This window comes from Heterocephalus glaber, unplaced genomic scaffold (assembly GCF_053883595.1).
Source record: "Heterocephalus glaber isolate CG9 unplaced genomic scaffold, H.glaber_assembly_v1.0 deba00001561, whole genome shotgun sequence".
NCBI classification, from domain to species: Eukaryota; Metazoa; Chordata; class Mammalia; order Rodentia; family Bathyergidae; genus Heterocephalus; species Heterocephalus glaber.
The window spans coordinates 1103205-1116532 of NW_028258349.1; the positions used below are offsets into that span (position 1 = coordinate 1103205).

The following is a 13328-nucleotide window of genomic DNA, read 5'->3' on the forward strand; positions in this document are numbered from 1 at the left end:
GAATACCAGAGGCAACCCTCTGGCTGGCCTCAACAAACAAACAAACGTGGGATCAAGAAAGAGCCAGTTTGAGCAGCTTCTAGTATTGCTTATTTAAAAGAAATTCAACCAGGGAGGTTTCTTTGCCTTTTTATCTTTCTCCTAGGGCCCTGCTCAAACTCAACTCTCTTCTCCTCTCCTCTCCTCTCCTCTCCCCTCTCCTCCTCTCCCCGTTTCGTTTCGGCACAGTACCTCAGGCCTGGTTTCAGAAATCTGAAACCAGCATCACATTCTCATTGACAGATGAGGCCATTTAAACCCTCTTAGAACATCTCTGAGGACATGACTGATGAGAACCCAGGGAAACAAAATGATTTTTCCAATTTGGAAATGTGCATGGATCAAGCGGCATGGATCAGTTTTAATGCAGGACAAGAACGTGGGAATGAAGGGGACAACTTGGTTCAGAAGGGAACCAGGGCATCCCCGTGCTTCAGCCCATTCGTGAGAGTAAGTTGGCACTAAATGTAGGGAAATTTCTCAGCACCAACCTCATTTAGCATGTTTATAAGACTAAGTTTTCAGATACAAACTCTACATGTTCCTGCTAACTCTCTTCTATTTTTCAGCCTCAGGCTGTCCCTCAGAGTTAATTATCTGCCACCTCCATAAAAGTAGACTAAAAGAGGCAGATAGGAAACCATGAGTCTGCAGAGATATACAGGATTTTTAGAAAAAGATCATTTTCTCAAATTGCTTCCTGAAGGGTGGGGTAGTATGAGGCGGTGAACCTGGGGTTGAGGGGCAGGTAGCTCCAGGCCCTCGTCCCTGCTTTTATCATTAGCTAACTATACGGTCTTGGCAAATCACTCAACTACTTTGTCTCCTATTTCTTCCATCTGTAAAATGAGGATGATGAATGTAGATATCTCCAAGGTCATTCCATTATGAATAGTCTAGGGTTCTAGCTGACTTGACTCTAAGAACTCATCGGAGTGTAGGGTTGATGCTGGAAAAACAAAACTCACAGTGGCAAAACTAAAACAAAAGTAAGGCCAAGCAAAGAACAGTTCCTCTTTCTCCTCCTGAATGTCTTTGCTTCTCCGTTCAAAGTGGGAATATTCTGCACACCAAAGGAGGACTTCCACCCCACTCCCCTGAACTGGCAGCAAGTTGCTGCTTCCTGTGAGGAAAAAAGTGTGGTGTGAAAATGGGAGTCCAGGTATTCCAATGCCCTGGGCCTGAGGGGGCTTGGGTATTGGGGAGAAGGGGTGTTTCCCCCTTTCCAAAAGCAAACAGTTGTCACAAGCCACCTCAGGAGAGAACAGCCAGCCGTCCCTGTGCCTTCTCCATTCCACAGTTCTCTAGTTAGCTGCCTGGGTCCCCAAGACTTCAGACCCCTGGGCCTGAAGGATGATCAGGTTACTTCCACTCGTTCTCCAACCTGGAAGAGCATCGGGGGAAGGAGCCCCACTAGCCATTGAAACGGTGATTTTATACCCTGCGGAGGAGGTTCACCTTGGTAGCTAGACAAATAATTCCTACTGTCCCGGTGAATTCTTACACCTGAATGCAGAGCCTGAAGATTTCCTTTCCCATAGAGGTAGCTCTCCTTACCTGCCAAAGCCAGCATCCACAGCTCAAGCTGGAAATTAGGGGACAGTTCACCTAAGAACCCCACAGTGAGATAGGAGAGCAGCTCCTCTGGGGCTTTCACTCATCACCCTCCATCAGCAGCCCCGCAAGGACCTCTCCTTGCTCCCAGCCACTACAGATGCTATTTCATCTCTTTGTAAGGCTTTTTCTTGGTTCCACCTCTCAGCAAAGGATGCCCTGGATCAGGGTGGCTTCAAGTACAGTACTATTAAGTCCCTGAAGGTTATGCTGGGCAAGGTTTCTATACACAGGCTGTCACTAGAGGGCATTTGAGGCTTTAAGCATAAAAAAAAAAGTATCAGTCATCTCCTATTGTTAGTCCCAAGGGCAAAATTCTCCTGAAGTTCATACTGCAGATTCTGAGTCTGGGAGGTGGCACAAAGTTGAGGACAAGTGGTCTTTCTGATAGAGAGCAACCATGCAAGCTCAGGGACTATGCTTCCTGGCCTGAAGCCCATCAAATCTTCTAGGATGTGCAGGAAAGCTCCCATATCATAAAGTCATAGCGATGTTGGGACAGAAAGGGTCTTATAGATTACCTGACCCAACTTCATTATACTAGAGATACAAAGATAAACATATAATAACTTGCTCAATGTCACAACTAATTTATGCCCAAACCAGGATTATAGCTGGAGTTGTTACTAAAAATAAGAAACAAAGCTAAAAATGTTTTTATAAATGAACTTCAAATCATTCCTCTGAATCTTTTAATCATATCCAAATAATTTGCTGAGAAATTATTTTTATAAATTGTTGGTATAATTGTTTGATATAAATATCTTTAGCTAAATGATACTCATGAGTTACGATTTTGACATAGGAAACTGCCTCAAATCCTTTAAATAATGTCTCCATCGCATTAAATTAAGTTTCAAGTTCTGGTGCTCTGTCAAACCTGGAAGATATCGAGCACACTGTCAACCCTCCAGGACTCCGATAACATAGCTGCATTGCATTGCAGGATTTTTTATGTAGACCTTCAGAGCCTACACCGTAAGTCCCGGTGACAATGCCACTTTCAACAATCCCTCATGACCATTGCTAGACATGTCACTAACACCACCTGCCTCACCAAATGATCTGCCAACGATCAGATGCTTTAGAGGAGTGAGCCAGCAACTCCACTGGCTTCATGCCTCAGACAGGTTCTGTCACACCATCCCAGCTCGGCAGCCTCCATGATATGACACCTGCAGAAGACCCAGCCTCAAGTAGGAAAGATGATCTTTAAATGTCAATAAAATTATTCATGCTTTCTTGGGGTTTGATGATTTTTATATTGATATTTTGTCATATTCAATGTCACTATTACCAAAGAAGCCAGGCCAATGCTGAAAACTCACTGACATTAGTAGTCATTATGAAATCTTCCACAATGAGCTTAAACTAATAGGCTTACTTTATATCATTAATTGAATTGAATGCTCAGTATGATTACTGTTTTCCAACTAATATTTTATATTGAGTAATCAATAAAATACATCCCAATATTTTAATGGTTGGTTATACATTAGATTTGCTTATAACCTAGGTCTCCTGATTTAAGTTCCATGTTATATCATGTGAGCACTCTGTGGCAAAATCTGGCCAAGAATGTATTCAGTCTTTAAACACTTTCAGATATCTTTCAGAACTATCAGTTACCTTCAGAATTTCAGTGGATACCAGTAAGAACTCCTAAAGAATCATTCTGAAATCAACATGCACTTATTATATATCCACTCTATGTTCAGCAGTATACACACCATATGATTCCATGAGACACAAGCTTCATAACCACATCCTTTAACACTGATGATGAATTCAACTATCTCATCTGCTTCAAATTCTTACCTCTGCCTTTTATACTCCATGTTCTTATAAAGATCTTTATAAATCATGAATTCTATTACTTTTTTCCCTGACAGAAAAAAAACAAATAAGACTGGTACCATAAATAAGAAAAAATTAAGATGATTATTTTCTGTATTCAAACAACTCACATCCTGCTGCAGTGTTGTGTTGTGTATCCTAACACAGAAGGCCAGCTTCTTTGGTGTAGACATTAAATGCCTCCATGGTATGCTAGTCTCCTTGAGCATGCCCAGCACCAAAACCTCCTACCACTCTGGGCACTTTCAGCACTAACCCTTGGATTAGAGCAGGGGGAATGTAGTAGAAGGCAACCAGACCTCAATTTCTGAGTGAGAGAAACACAGGACTGAAAATTGGAAGAATGATGTCCAAGTTCAGATCTCAGATGCACCAGCTAAATTCACTGCAAGAAAGTAACAAGGCACTGGATTTATTCAGCCAATAATTCTTTGATTTTAAGGATTTTTTTTTATCATGTTTCCTATTGAGGGTATAAAGAATAGCCCATAGACATGGAATCTTTGTAAGGAGGAGAAGTGCAAACATTTTTGCAAACATACACCAATGTTATGAAAAGGACAAAATGAAAGTCCCCTCAAGAATCCAAATATAATCCCCGAAGCAGAGAAAGACCCAACCAAAAAGGAGAACTGTAGGCCAATCGCATTAATGAACACAGAGGCAAAAATCCTTAATAAGATACTGGCAAACAGAATGCAGAAGATCATCAAGAAGATCATACACCCTGATCAAGTGGGATTCATCGCAGGGATGCAGGGATGGTTCAACATACGAAAATCAATCAATGTAATACACTATATCAATAGAGTCAAGGACAAAAACCATATGATTACCTCCATAGACACAGAAAAAGCATTTGACAAAATCCAACATGCATTTATGATAAAAACCCTACGAAAAACTGGAATAGATAGTCTCTACCTCAAACTGATAAAAGCCATCTATTAAAAACCAACAGCCAATATCATACTAAATGGTCAAAAACTGAAATCCTTCACACTAAAATCAGGAACAAGACAAGGATGTCCATTATCACCACTCTTGTTCAATATAGTTCTGGAAACATTAGCCATGGCAATTAGACAAGAGAAAGAAATAAAAGGAATAAAGATAGGAAATGAAGATGTCAAACTGGCATTATTTGCAGATGACATGATACTCTATATAGAAGGCCCCAAGAACTCCACCAAAAGTCTTCTAGACTTAATAACCAAATTCAGTCAAGTAGCTGGTTACAAGGTCAACACACAAAAATCAATAGCTTTCCTCTACACCAATGACAGACTCACTGAGAGAGAAATAGGGCAAATAATTCCTTTCACAATAGCATCCAAAAAACTGAAATACCTAGGAATCATCCTAACCAAAGAAATCAAAGACCTCTTCTCTGAAAAGTATGGCACTTTGAAAAGAGAGATTGAAGATGATATCAGAAAATGGACAGACATCCCCTGCTCCTGGGTAGGAAGGATTAATATAGTGAAAATGGCCATACTTCCAAAACTGCTATATAGATTTAATGCAATTCCAATTGAGATCCCAGCAGCATACTTCATAGACCTCGAGAAAACAATCCAAAAATTGATTTGGAGCAAGAAGAGACCCAGAATAGCAAAAGCAATTCTAGGTAACAGAGACATGGCAGGGGGTATCACAATCCCCAACCTGCAACTCTACTACAAAGCTACTGTAATAAAAACAGCATGGTACTGGAAAAGAAACAGACTTGAGGACCAGTGGAACAGATTAGAAGATGCAGAAACAACTCCAGACACACTCAGCCATCTCATCTTCAATAAAGGAGCCAAACACCCTCACTGGAGGAAAGATAGTCTCTTTAATAAATGGTGCTGGAAAAATTAGGCTTCAACTTGCCAAAGATTAAAACTAGACCTATATGTCTCACCAGGCACTAAACTAAAATCAAAATGGATTAAAGATCTAAATATTAAAATAGAAACTCTGAACCAGTTGGAACAGAGGTTAGGTAGAACTCTTGAAGACATCAGTGTAGGAAAAGATTTTATGAACAAAACCTCAGTTGCCCATGAACTAGCACAAACAATCAACAAGTGGGATCTCTTCTTATTAAAAGGCTTCTGTACACCAAGAGAAACCATGAGCAGTGTGAAGAGACAACCCACAATGTGGGAAAAAATCTTCACCTGCTCTTCCTCAGACAAAGGTCTACTATCTCGAATCTATAAAGAACTTAAAAAGATCAGACCTCCCAAATTTAAAGACCCAATCTGAAAATGGGCATCTGAAATGAAAGACATTTCTCAGACAAAGAAGTAGAAATAGCAAATAAATACATGAAAAAATGTTCAACATCACTGGTCATTCGAGAGATGCAAATGAAAACAATGCTGAGATTCCACTTCACTCCAGAAAGAATGGCTGCTGTCAGGAAATCAACCAATAACAAATGCTGGCGGGGCTGTGGGGAAAGAGAAACCCTGCTCCACTGCTGGTGAGAGTGTAGACTGGTGCAACCACTGTGGAAATCAGTATGGAGATACCTCAAAGAACTAGGACTGGAAGTCCCATTTGACCCCGCTATTCCACTGCTGGGGATCTTCCCCAAAGAATTAAAAGAATCATACCACAGTGATATATGTGCACCCATGTTCATAGCAGCACAGTTTGTAATAGCTAAAACTTGGAAACAGCCCAAATGCTCATCAACTGGAGACTGGATAAAGAAAATGTGGTTTTTTAAATAAAATGGAGTACTACTCAGCCATAAAAAATGAGAAATTAGAGACATTTATAGCTAAGTGAATGCACATTGGGGTGATACTCTTAAGTGAAATAAATAGGACACACATGAATAAATATTGAATAGTTTCTCTGGTGTGAGAAACTGAAAGTGTAAATAAGGACTAAATGTATAATAGGTCATGTGAAATAGGAAGAAAAGGGGCAAAGGGGAAGGAAGTGGGAGGGCTAGGGGAAAGGATAGAAAGGAATGGGATTAATATGAGAAAATGGAAAAATAGGAAGAAAATCTTTGTCAATAGGGAGGACTGGAGGGGTTGAAGGGAGGGCTGGGCAAGGGTGAAAAGTAAGAACCAAGAGAGATTATGTAAAGGTGCAAATTTCCAATGATGAATGTCATTATATTGTATACCTAAAATGTACCATTGATTAGAATGAATAATCGATAATGCAAAATAGGAAGAAAAGGTCCAAAGGGGTAGGGGTAGTAGGAGGGGCAGGGGAAAGGAAAGAAGGGAAAGGAAAAATGCTGAGAAATGGAAAAAATGGAAATAAAGTCTTTGTAAATAGGGAAGGGTGGAGGGTGTGAAAGGAGGGCTAGGAATGGGGAAAAAGTAAGAACCAAGATGCATCCTGTAAAGGTACAATTCCCAATGAGAAATGTAATTGTGTTGTATACCTAAAATGTACCAATAAAAGAATTTAACAACAACAAAAAAGAATCCAAATATAGAGGACAGAGAAGCTAAGCCAGTCCCAGCACCCGGAAGGAAGCTCCCCTGCGCCATCCCAAGCTCCTAGGGCAGAGAAGGTGAGACGCATGGGTGCCAGAAGCACCCCCTGCCCCGTGGAAATGAGAAGACACACAAATAAGCCTCAAAAACAGACTTTTGGATCACCTACAGCAACCCCAAAGGGAAATAAGATGGAACAATCTGATACTCAACCACCTGGACTCTCTGAACTGGCAACAAAAGAGGATCTGGGAAAGATGAAAACAGAAATAATTACTCAGAAAACAGCAAAGATTGTGTTCATGGTGCAAGACATGATTAATAAATCTAGAGAGGACACAGATTAAAAAAATAGTGGATCTGAGGAACATGATGGAATCCCATCACAGGAAACAAATGGAATCCATAAAGCAGATGCAAACAGATTTCCAGGAGAGTAAAAACTCCATCCAAAGTGTGCGCAGCAGAATGAACCAAGGTGAGGATAGAATTTCAGATATAGAAGATAAGATTGCAATTAGTGACCAGGAAAAAAATTGCTTTAAAATTGTAAAGGAACACTAGAAATTAATCTAGCAGCTGCTAGACGATGCAAAGAAGAATAACATAAGACTGGAGTCAATGAAGAAAGAGGAGAGAGTGCAGATGACATAAAAAAACTTCACAGAAGTGATGGCAGAAAACTTCCCAAGCAGGGGAAAAGAACTTGACATACAGATAAGTGAGGCAGATAGGACTCCAGCTAGCCTTGATCAAAAAAAATCTACACATAGGCATATAATAGTTAGGATTCCAGAAATCCAACAGAACAAAGTTCTACAAGCAGTGAGAGAAAAGAAAAAGAATCACATACAAAGGAAATCACAGCAGACTTCTCAATGCAAACTCTCAAGGCAAGAAGAGTTTGGAGTGATGTATTTCAAGCCCTAAAGGAAAATAGCCTCCAACCCAGATTGATGTACCCTGCAAAACTGTCTTTCAAAATTGATGGAGAAATAAGATACTTTCATGATAAAGATACCTCAGGAACTTCATGAATACCAAACCGGCACTCCAAAAACTTTTAGACAATACTCTAGGAAAAGACAATGAGGATCACAACCCCAGGAAACCCAGCAGAATGAATCCATTGGAAGTGACAAATTAAATGCAAAGGGGGAGAATCCAACAAAAAGAAAAAAATCATGACAAGGCTTTTAAAACTTTTAACTTCATCTCCCTAATGAGTGTATGACTCAATCTTGTTATTGTACTGATTAGTATTTTTCTGATTCTAGTGTTGCACACCTTTCCATGTGCTGTACTGGCTATTTATCATCTTTTTGTGTCTACTTTTTAATTGGGCTGTCTATTAATGAGCTTTAAGAATTCTTCATATATTCTGGTCATAGGTTATATGCATGGTAAATATGGTCTGTTTAAGGACTACTTTTCATTTTAATGATGTCATTTAAAGTTCTAAATTTTGATGGAATCTCATTTATCAATTTTTTTCTTTTACACATCATGTCTTTTGTATCCTAGGTAGTTCTTGCCTACCCTGAATTCATAAACATTTTCCCTTCTAATTTCTTCTTAAAGTTTTATACTTTTAGGCTTTCATATTTAGGTTCATAGATCCTTTCAAGTTATTTTCATGTACAGAAATAAAGGGTTGAGGTTAAGTTTTTATATACAGATACCAGGTGTTCTAGTGCTGTTTGCTGAAAACACTATCTCTTCCTTGGCTCTTGAATTGAGTTTATATTCTATAAAATGCTAATGTTAAATAATCTTTCAAAACTGAGTGGACCATATATGTGTGGTTCTATTTCTAGATTCTCTGTTTTATTCAAATGATCTATATGTCTTTCCTTACACTAACACTGCCTTGATTGCTGTAGTTTTAGAAGAAGTCTTAAAATTAGGTACTAAATGTCTTCCAACACTGTTTTTTGTTTTTGTTTTTTTTTAAATTTTCTAGGTCCTTTGTACTCCTACATAACTTTTAAATTTCAAAATCCAATTCTTCATTTATAGCAAGTATACACAGACCTGAATTTTTATATATACCTTGTGTTTTCTAATCCTGCTAAATTCAAATACAAGTTCTAGGGGCTCCTAGAGATTTCTTAGTATTTTCTCTGTAGATGATCATTTCATCTACATATAAAGATTTTGCTTCTACCTTGCCAATCCTATCCTAATTGTGTCATTTTATTGCCAGACTATTTTGGTGGGGACTAGGTTTCAAAGTTTAATGGACAGATAAAGAGTAAGCATATCTGCCCTTGTTCCCCACCTTAAGGAGAAAGCATTGTATCTTCTCCATTCGTATAAGGCGTTCTCACTGGAAATATGGAGTACATGTCTTTAATCTGTTGAAAAGGTTCTGTTCTACTTCTAGTCTCCTGATAGCTTTTACCATGAACAGCTGTAATACTTTTTCTCCAACTAGTGACTGGATCATTTGGCTTTTTCCTTTCCTCTGTTAAAATAATGACTTTTGGGGGTTGATCTTCCAATGCTGAACCAACACTGCCATCCCTATAACAAAACCACTTTCTACATCCTGCCAGATCTGACTTCCAATAGTTTGTTTTGTTAAACAAATTTCTATCTATGTTCATACTTTTTTCTTCTATTATCTTTATCCAGTTTTAGGATTAGCACAATGTTGAGTTCTAAAATGAGGGGAGAAGTGTTCCTTCTTTTTTCTGCTTTAATTGTTTGATACAATTTATCAGTTAAAATGCATATGAGCCTGCTGTTGTCATATAGGTAGGTTTTCAAGTTAGGAATATACTTTCTTTAATAGGCGCTATTCAAATTTTATATTTCCTCCAGAGTTAGTTTCATTTGTCTTCTAAATTACTTCTTAGAAGTTGTCGAATTTATTTCAAAAAAGATTTTTGTAATATGCTTTCTATATCCTTTTAAATTCTGTACAATCTGTGGTAATGTCTCCTAGATCTTGATATTGTAATTTAAAAAGTGTATAACTGATATTGTGTAACAGGAAGAAAAGGTCTAAAGGAGTGGGGGAAGTGAGAGGTGTAGGGGAAAGGAGAAAAGGGAAAAGAAAATATATGAGAAAAGGAAAAAAATGGAAACCAAGTCTTTGCAAATAGGAAGGGAGGGCAAAGGAAAGGGAAAAAAACAAAAATCAAGATACTCTTGTAATGGTACAAGATCCCAATGATGAATGTAACTGTATTTTATACCTATAATGTACCAATAAACTTAATGGGGGATAAAAAAGAATTGAAATATAGTTAAATGGAATAACTGAACTCTGTATACAATTGTGGAATGGTAAATTGGTAAAATCACTTTGGAAAACTCTTTTGCATTATGCAGAAGTGCAGATCATATGATAACAAGAAACCCAGAAATTCCACTTCTAGATACAAACCTAAGAGAACTGAGTATATATATCTCCACTAAAAGTTCTATGCAAGCATTCTTAGATAAAGGAGCCTTATTTTATATGGGCCTAAATGGGAAACTATCTGAATTCTCATCCACAGTAGAATGGCTATATAAAGTATTCAAAATAGTGAGGACGAACAACTGCATGCAACAACAGGATCAATATCGTAAGCAAGATGTTGAGCAAAAAAAGCTAGACACAGAGCATTTATGCATTATATGAGTCCTTTTACATAAAATACAAAACAGATAGAACTAACCTGTGTTTCTAAAAAGAAGGATAATGGTTACCTTTCGTGTGGGAGTGAAGCAAGTGGAAGGGAGCATGAAGAGAGCTTTGAAGAGCTGATAAACTTCTGTTTGTTGATCTGGGTATTGTTTACATGGATATGTTCAGTCCATAAAATTCATTAAACTGAACACATAAGCTATGTTTATATTTGTGGAAGAATAAAAAAAGTCTCTAATTCTTTACCCATCTCTGTATATAGCCCTCTATTGTATAAATTTTGGGGGATTGTCCCACTGTCACTCTGAGCACGGCCATGTGACTTACTTTGGCCAGTGGGATTTTAAAGAGCATAATTTGAGCAGTGGCTTGAAAAATGCTTGCACATTCCTGCTTCTGTTCCTGTTCCTATGCCATTTCTATGAAAACATACCCAGGCTAGTCTGTTAAAGGATGAAGCAGAGAACAGTCAAGTTGCCCAGGCATGACAGCAAGACCAACCTTGATAAGCCAACATCCAGCTGCTCCCAGATACATAAGTGAACCAAGACAGAGGAGAAAGCAATCCAATCAAGCTCCCCATAAACTGTCAAACTACAAGCTCAGGAGCAAAATAAATGCTTGCACCTAAGGCACTGAGCCTTAGGTTGTTAAGCTTCATTATTGAGTAGGAGACAAATGACATAATTGTATACTTCAGGTTAAAGTTAAAAAATACATGTAATACCAAAAAAAAAAAAAAAGCACAAATTTTGGCTTAAAAGATTCCTCTCACACATCTGTAAGAAAGAGTACCTCCCTGAGATGCCCTAAACAGTATAGCAAAAGCAAAACAGAACATTCAAATAAAGTAAAATCTAGGCTTAAGGCAGCCAGACACAAGTGATAAACTGACTTGCAGAAGTTCTCTAAGACATCTAAAAATTCTCTCCTGTTTTGCCCAGAAGATGAAGAACAAAAGGGTGGCCTCTTCCACTTCCCATTTTTTTAAAAAAAATGCTCTTGCTACACCCTACTTTATACCAGAAACCCACAATGTATATATGAGAGAGAAAGCGCATCATTTTCTGTTTCTGGTTTGGCTATGTTTCATCACAAAGATTAAAAAAAAAAAACCAAACCAACAGACTTTTGAACCTACTTGCAAGGCTTTTCCCAACATGAACACTGATGGGCTTGAAATTCAGATGGTTTCCAGGGGTTCTGTTACCTGGATTGACCTGAGCTTTTGCAGAACTCAAGATAGGCAGCAGCAGGAACAGCACCAAGGGCATCCTGGGGACCAGCGTCATCTCAGAAGATGGAGTAGGAACTGGAGCCTGCAGCCCACCAATAATGCAAGGAAACAGGAGAAGGAGAAGAAATGAGAGAGGCAGGTACCACCAACATGACAACACAATTTTCATAGATAATTTTGTGCCCTGTATTTAGAACACTAAATCATAGATCTGGGGGGCTTGAATTGTACATCCAGTAATCTCCTAATATAAGAATTTTCAAACTGCTTTACACAATACATTCATGGAACTAAAATCAGCAGAACTATAGTCAGATGACATTTTCCTAAGACAAATACTTACCCAAATAGTCAATAATGGTAAAGTGAAATTTATATCTATCATATCAACTGATGCTGTCATAATTTCAATATTGATTCCTAATTAAACCAAGAAAAATACTCAGTAAGTTTGATGTATTTGCCATTCAAAATATAAAACTTTAGTATTTCTCCTGAAGTTAGTTCTGAAATGATAGCTGAGATTATATTAGGTGTGATCAAAATATATGGTGAATGTTTAAATTTTTAAAACATTTATTATTATAAAAGACACATTACCTTTAATCCCTCTCAAAATACCCTCTCTTCAAACACACTTACTGCATTGTTTATATCTCTTTATGAAGCAGTTCTGGAAATTCTATTTCATAAATGTCGTTATGAGGTGTGATAAAAAATACAGTGGATGTTGAAGTGCCATCCAATAAAACAGCAGGCTCATAAAAATGTTATGGTGTCTCTTCATTCACCTTATTCATTGGATGTGGAATCTTGTAATTTCTGGCTCTTTTCCAAAGTCAAAATGACCATAAAAAGTGAACATTTTGAATCAGTTCAAGACATCCAGGCAGCTACAACAGCACAACTAAAGACCTTCACAAAAGAAGACTTCTGGGACTGGTTCAGAAAGTGGCAAGAATGATAGGTTAGGTGTGTTTGAAAAGGGATTAATGGCAATATGTCTTTTATATTAATAACTTTTAAAAACTTTATACCCATACTGTATTTTTCGATCACATCTCATATAGTTTTTAGTTTCCCAAAAGGATCATGTGATAATAGATTAGATATGGAAATATCAGTACATTCAATAAAGTTATAAGGTATGCATATAAAAATATTTATACATATTTGTATATACATGGCAGTATACTCCTTGCTGTATCTGCTCAGAGGGCCTAGGAGCTCTAATACTATTCTCCAAATAAAAAGAACCAGAGCTCCTTGAGGAAAATGGCTGACATTTAGGACTGAGGCAAGAATTATATATGATGAACCTGGGGAGTGTTTAGTACCAGAAACTGAAAAGTGTACACCCAAAAAATGATAGAAGCACATCAAAGGGATATAGAATTCAATTGAAAGATCTCCTAATAGCCAAAGCTGGAACAATTTGAGCAACTAAGTAAATAAAATAGTACTGGATTATAACCCAAAGCTC

At 37.9% G+C, this 13328-nt stretch overlaps 1 protein-coding gene across 17 annotated transcripts in view; it reads right to left on the reverse strand.

Moving 5' to 3' along the window:
- Positions 1-13328, reverse strand: part of Ddr2 (discoidin domain receptor tyrosine kinase 2) — a 192292-nt gene that overhangs the window by 69081 nt on the left and 109883 nt on the right. For 8 of the 17 annotated variants that reach the window (XM_087190868.1, XM_087190871.1, XM_087190866.1 and 5 more), the window contains one exon: positions 11819-11927. The exons of 1 other annotated variant lie outside the window; for it this stretch is intronic. In XM_087190868.1, the coding sequence (XP_087046994.1) occupies positions 11819-11900 (82 nt within the window). In that variant the 5' untranslated portion in view covers positions 11901-11927. Of the gene's footprint in view, positions 1-11749; positions 11928-13328 lie in introns of all 17 variants that reach the window. 8 more of the 17 variants (XM_087190860.1, XM_087190863.1, XM_087190858.1 and 5 more) reach the window with 1 other exon arrangement.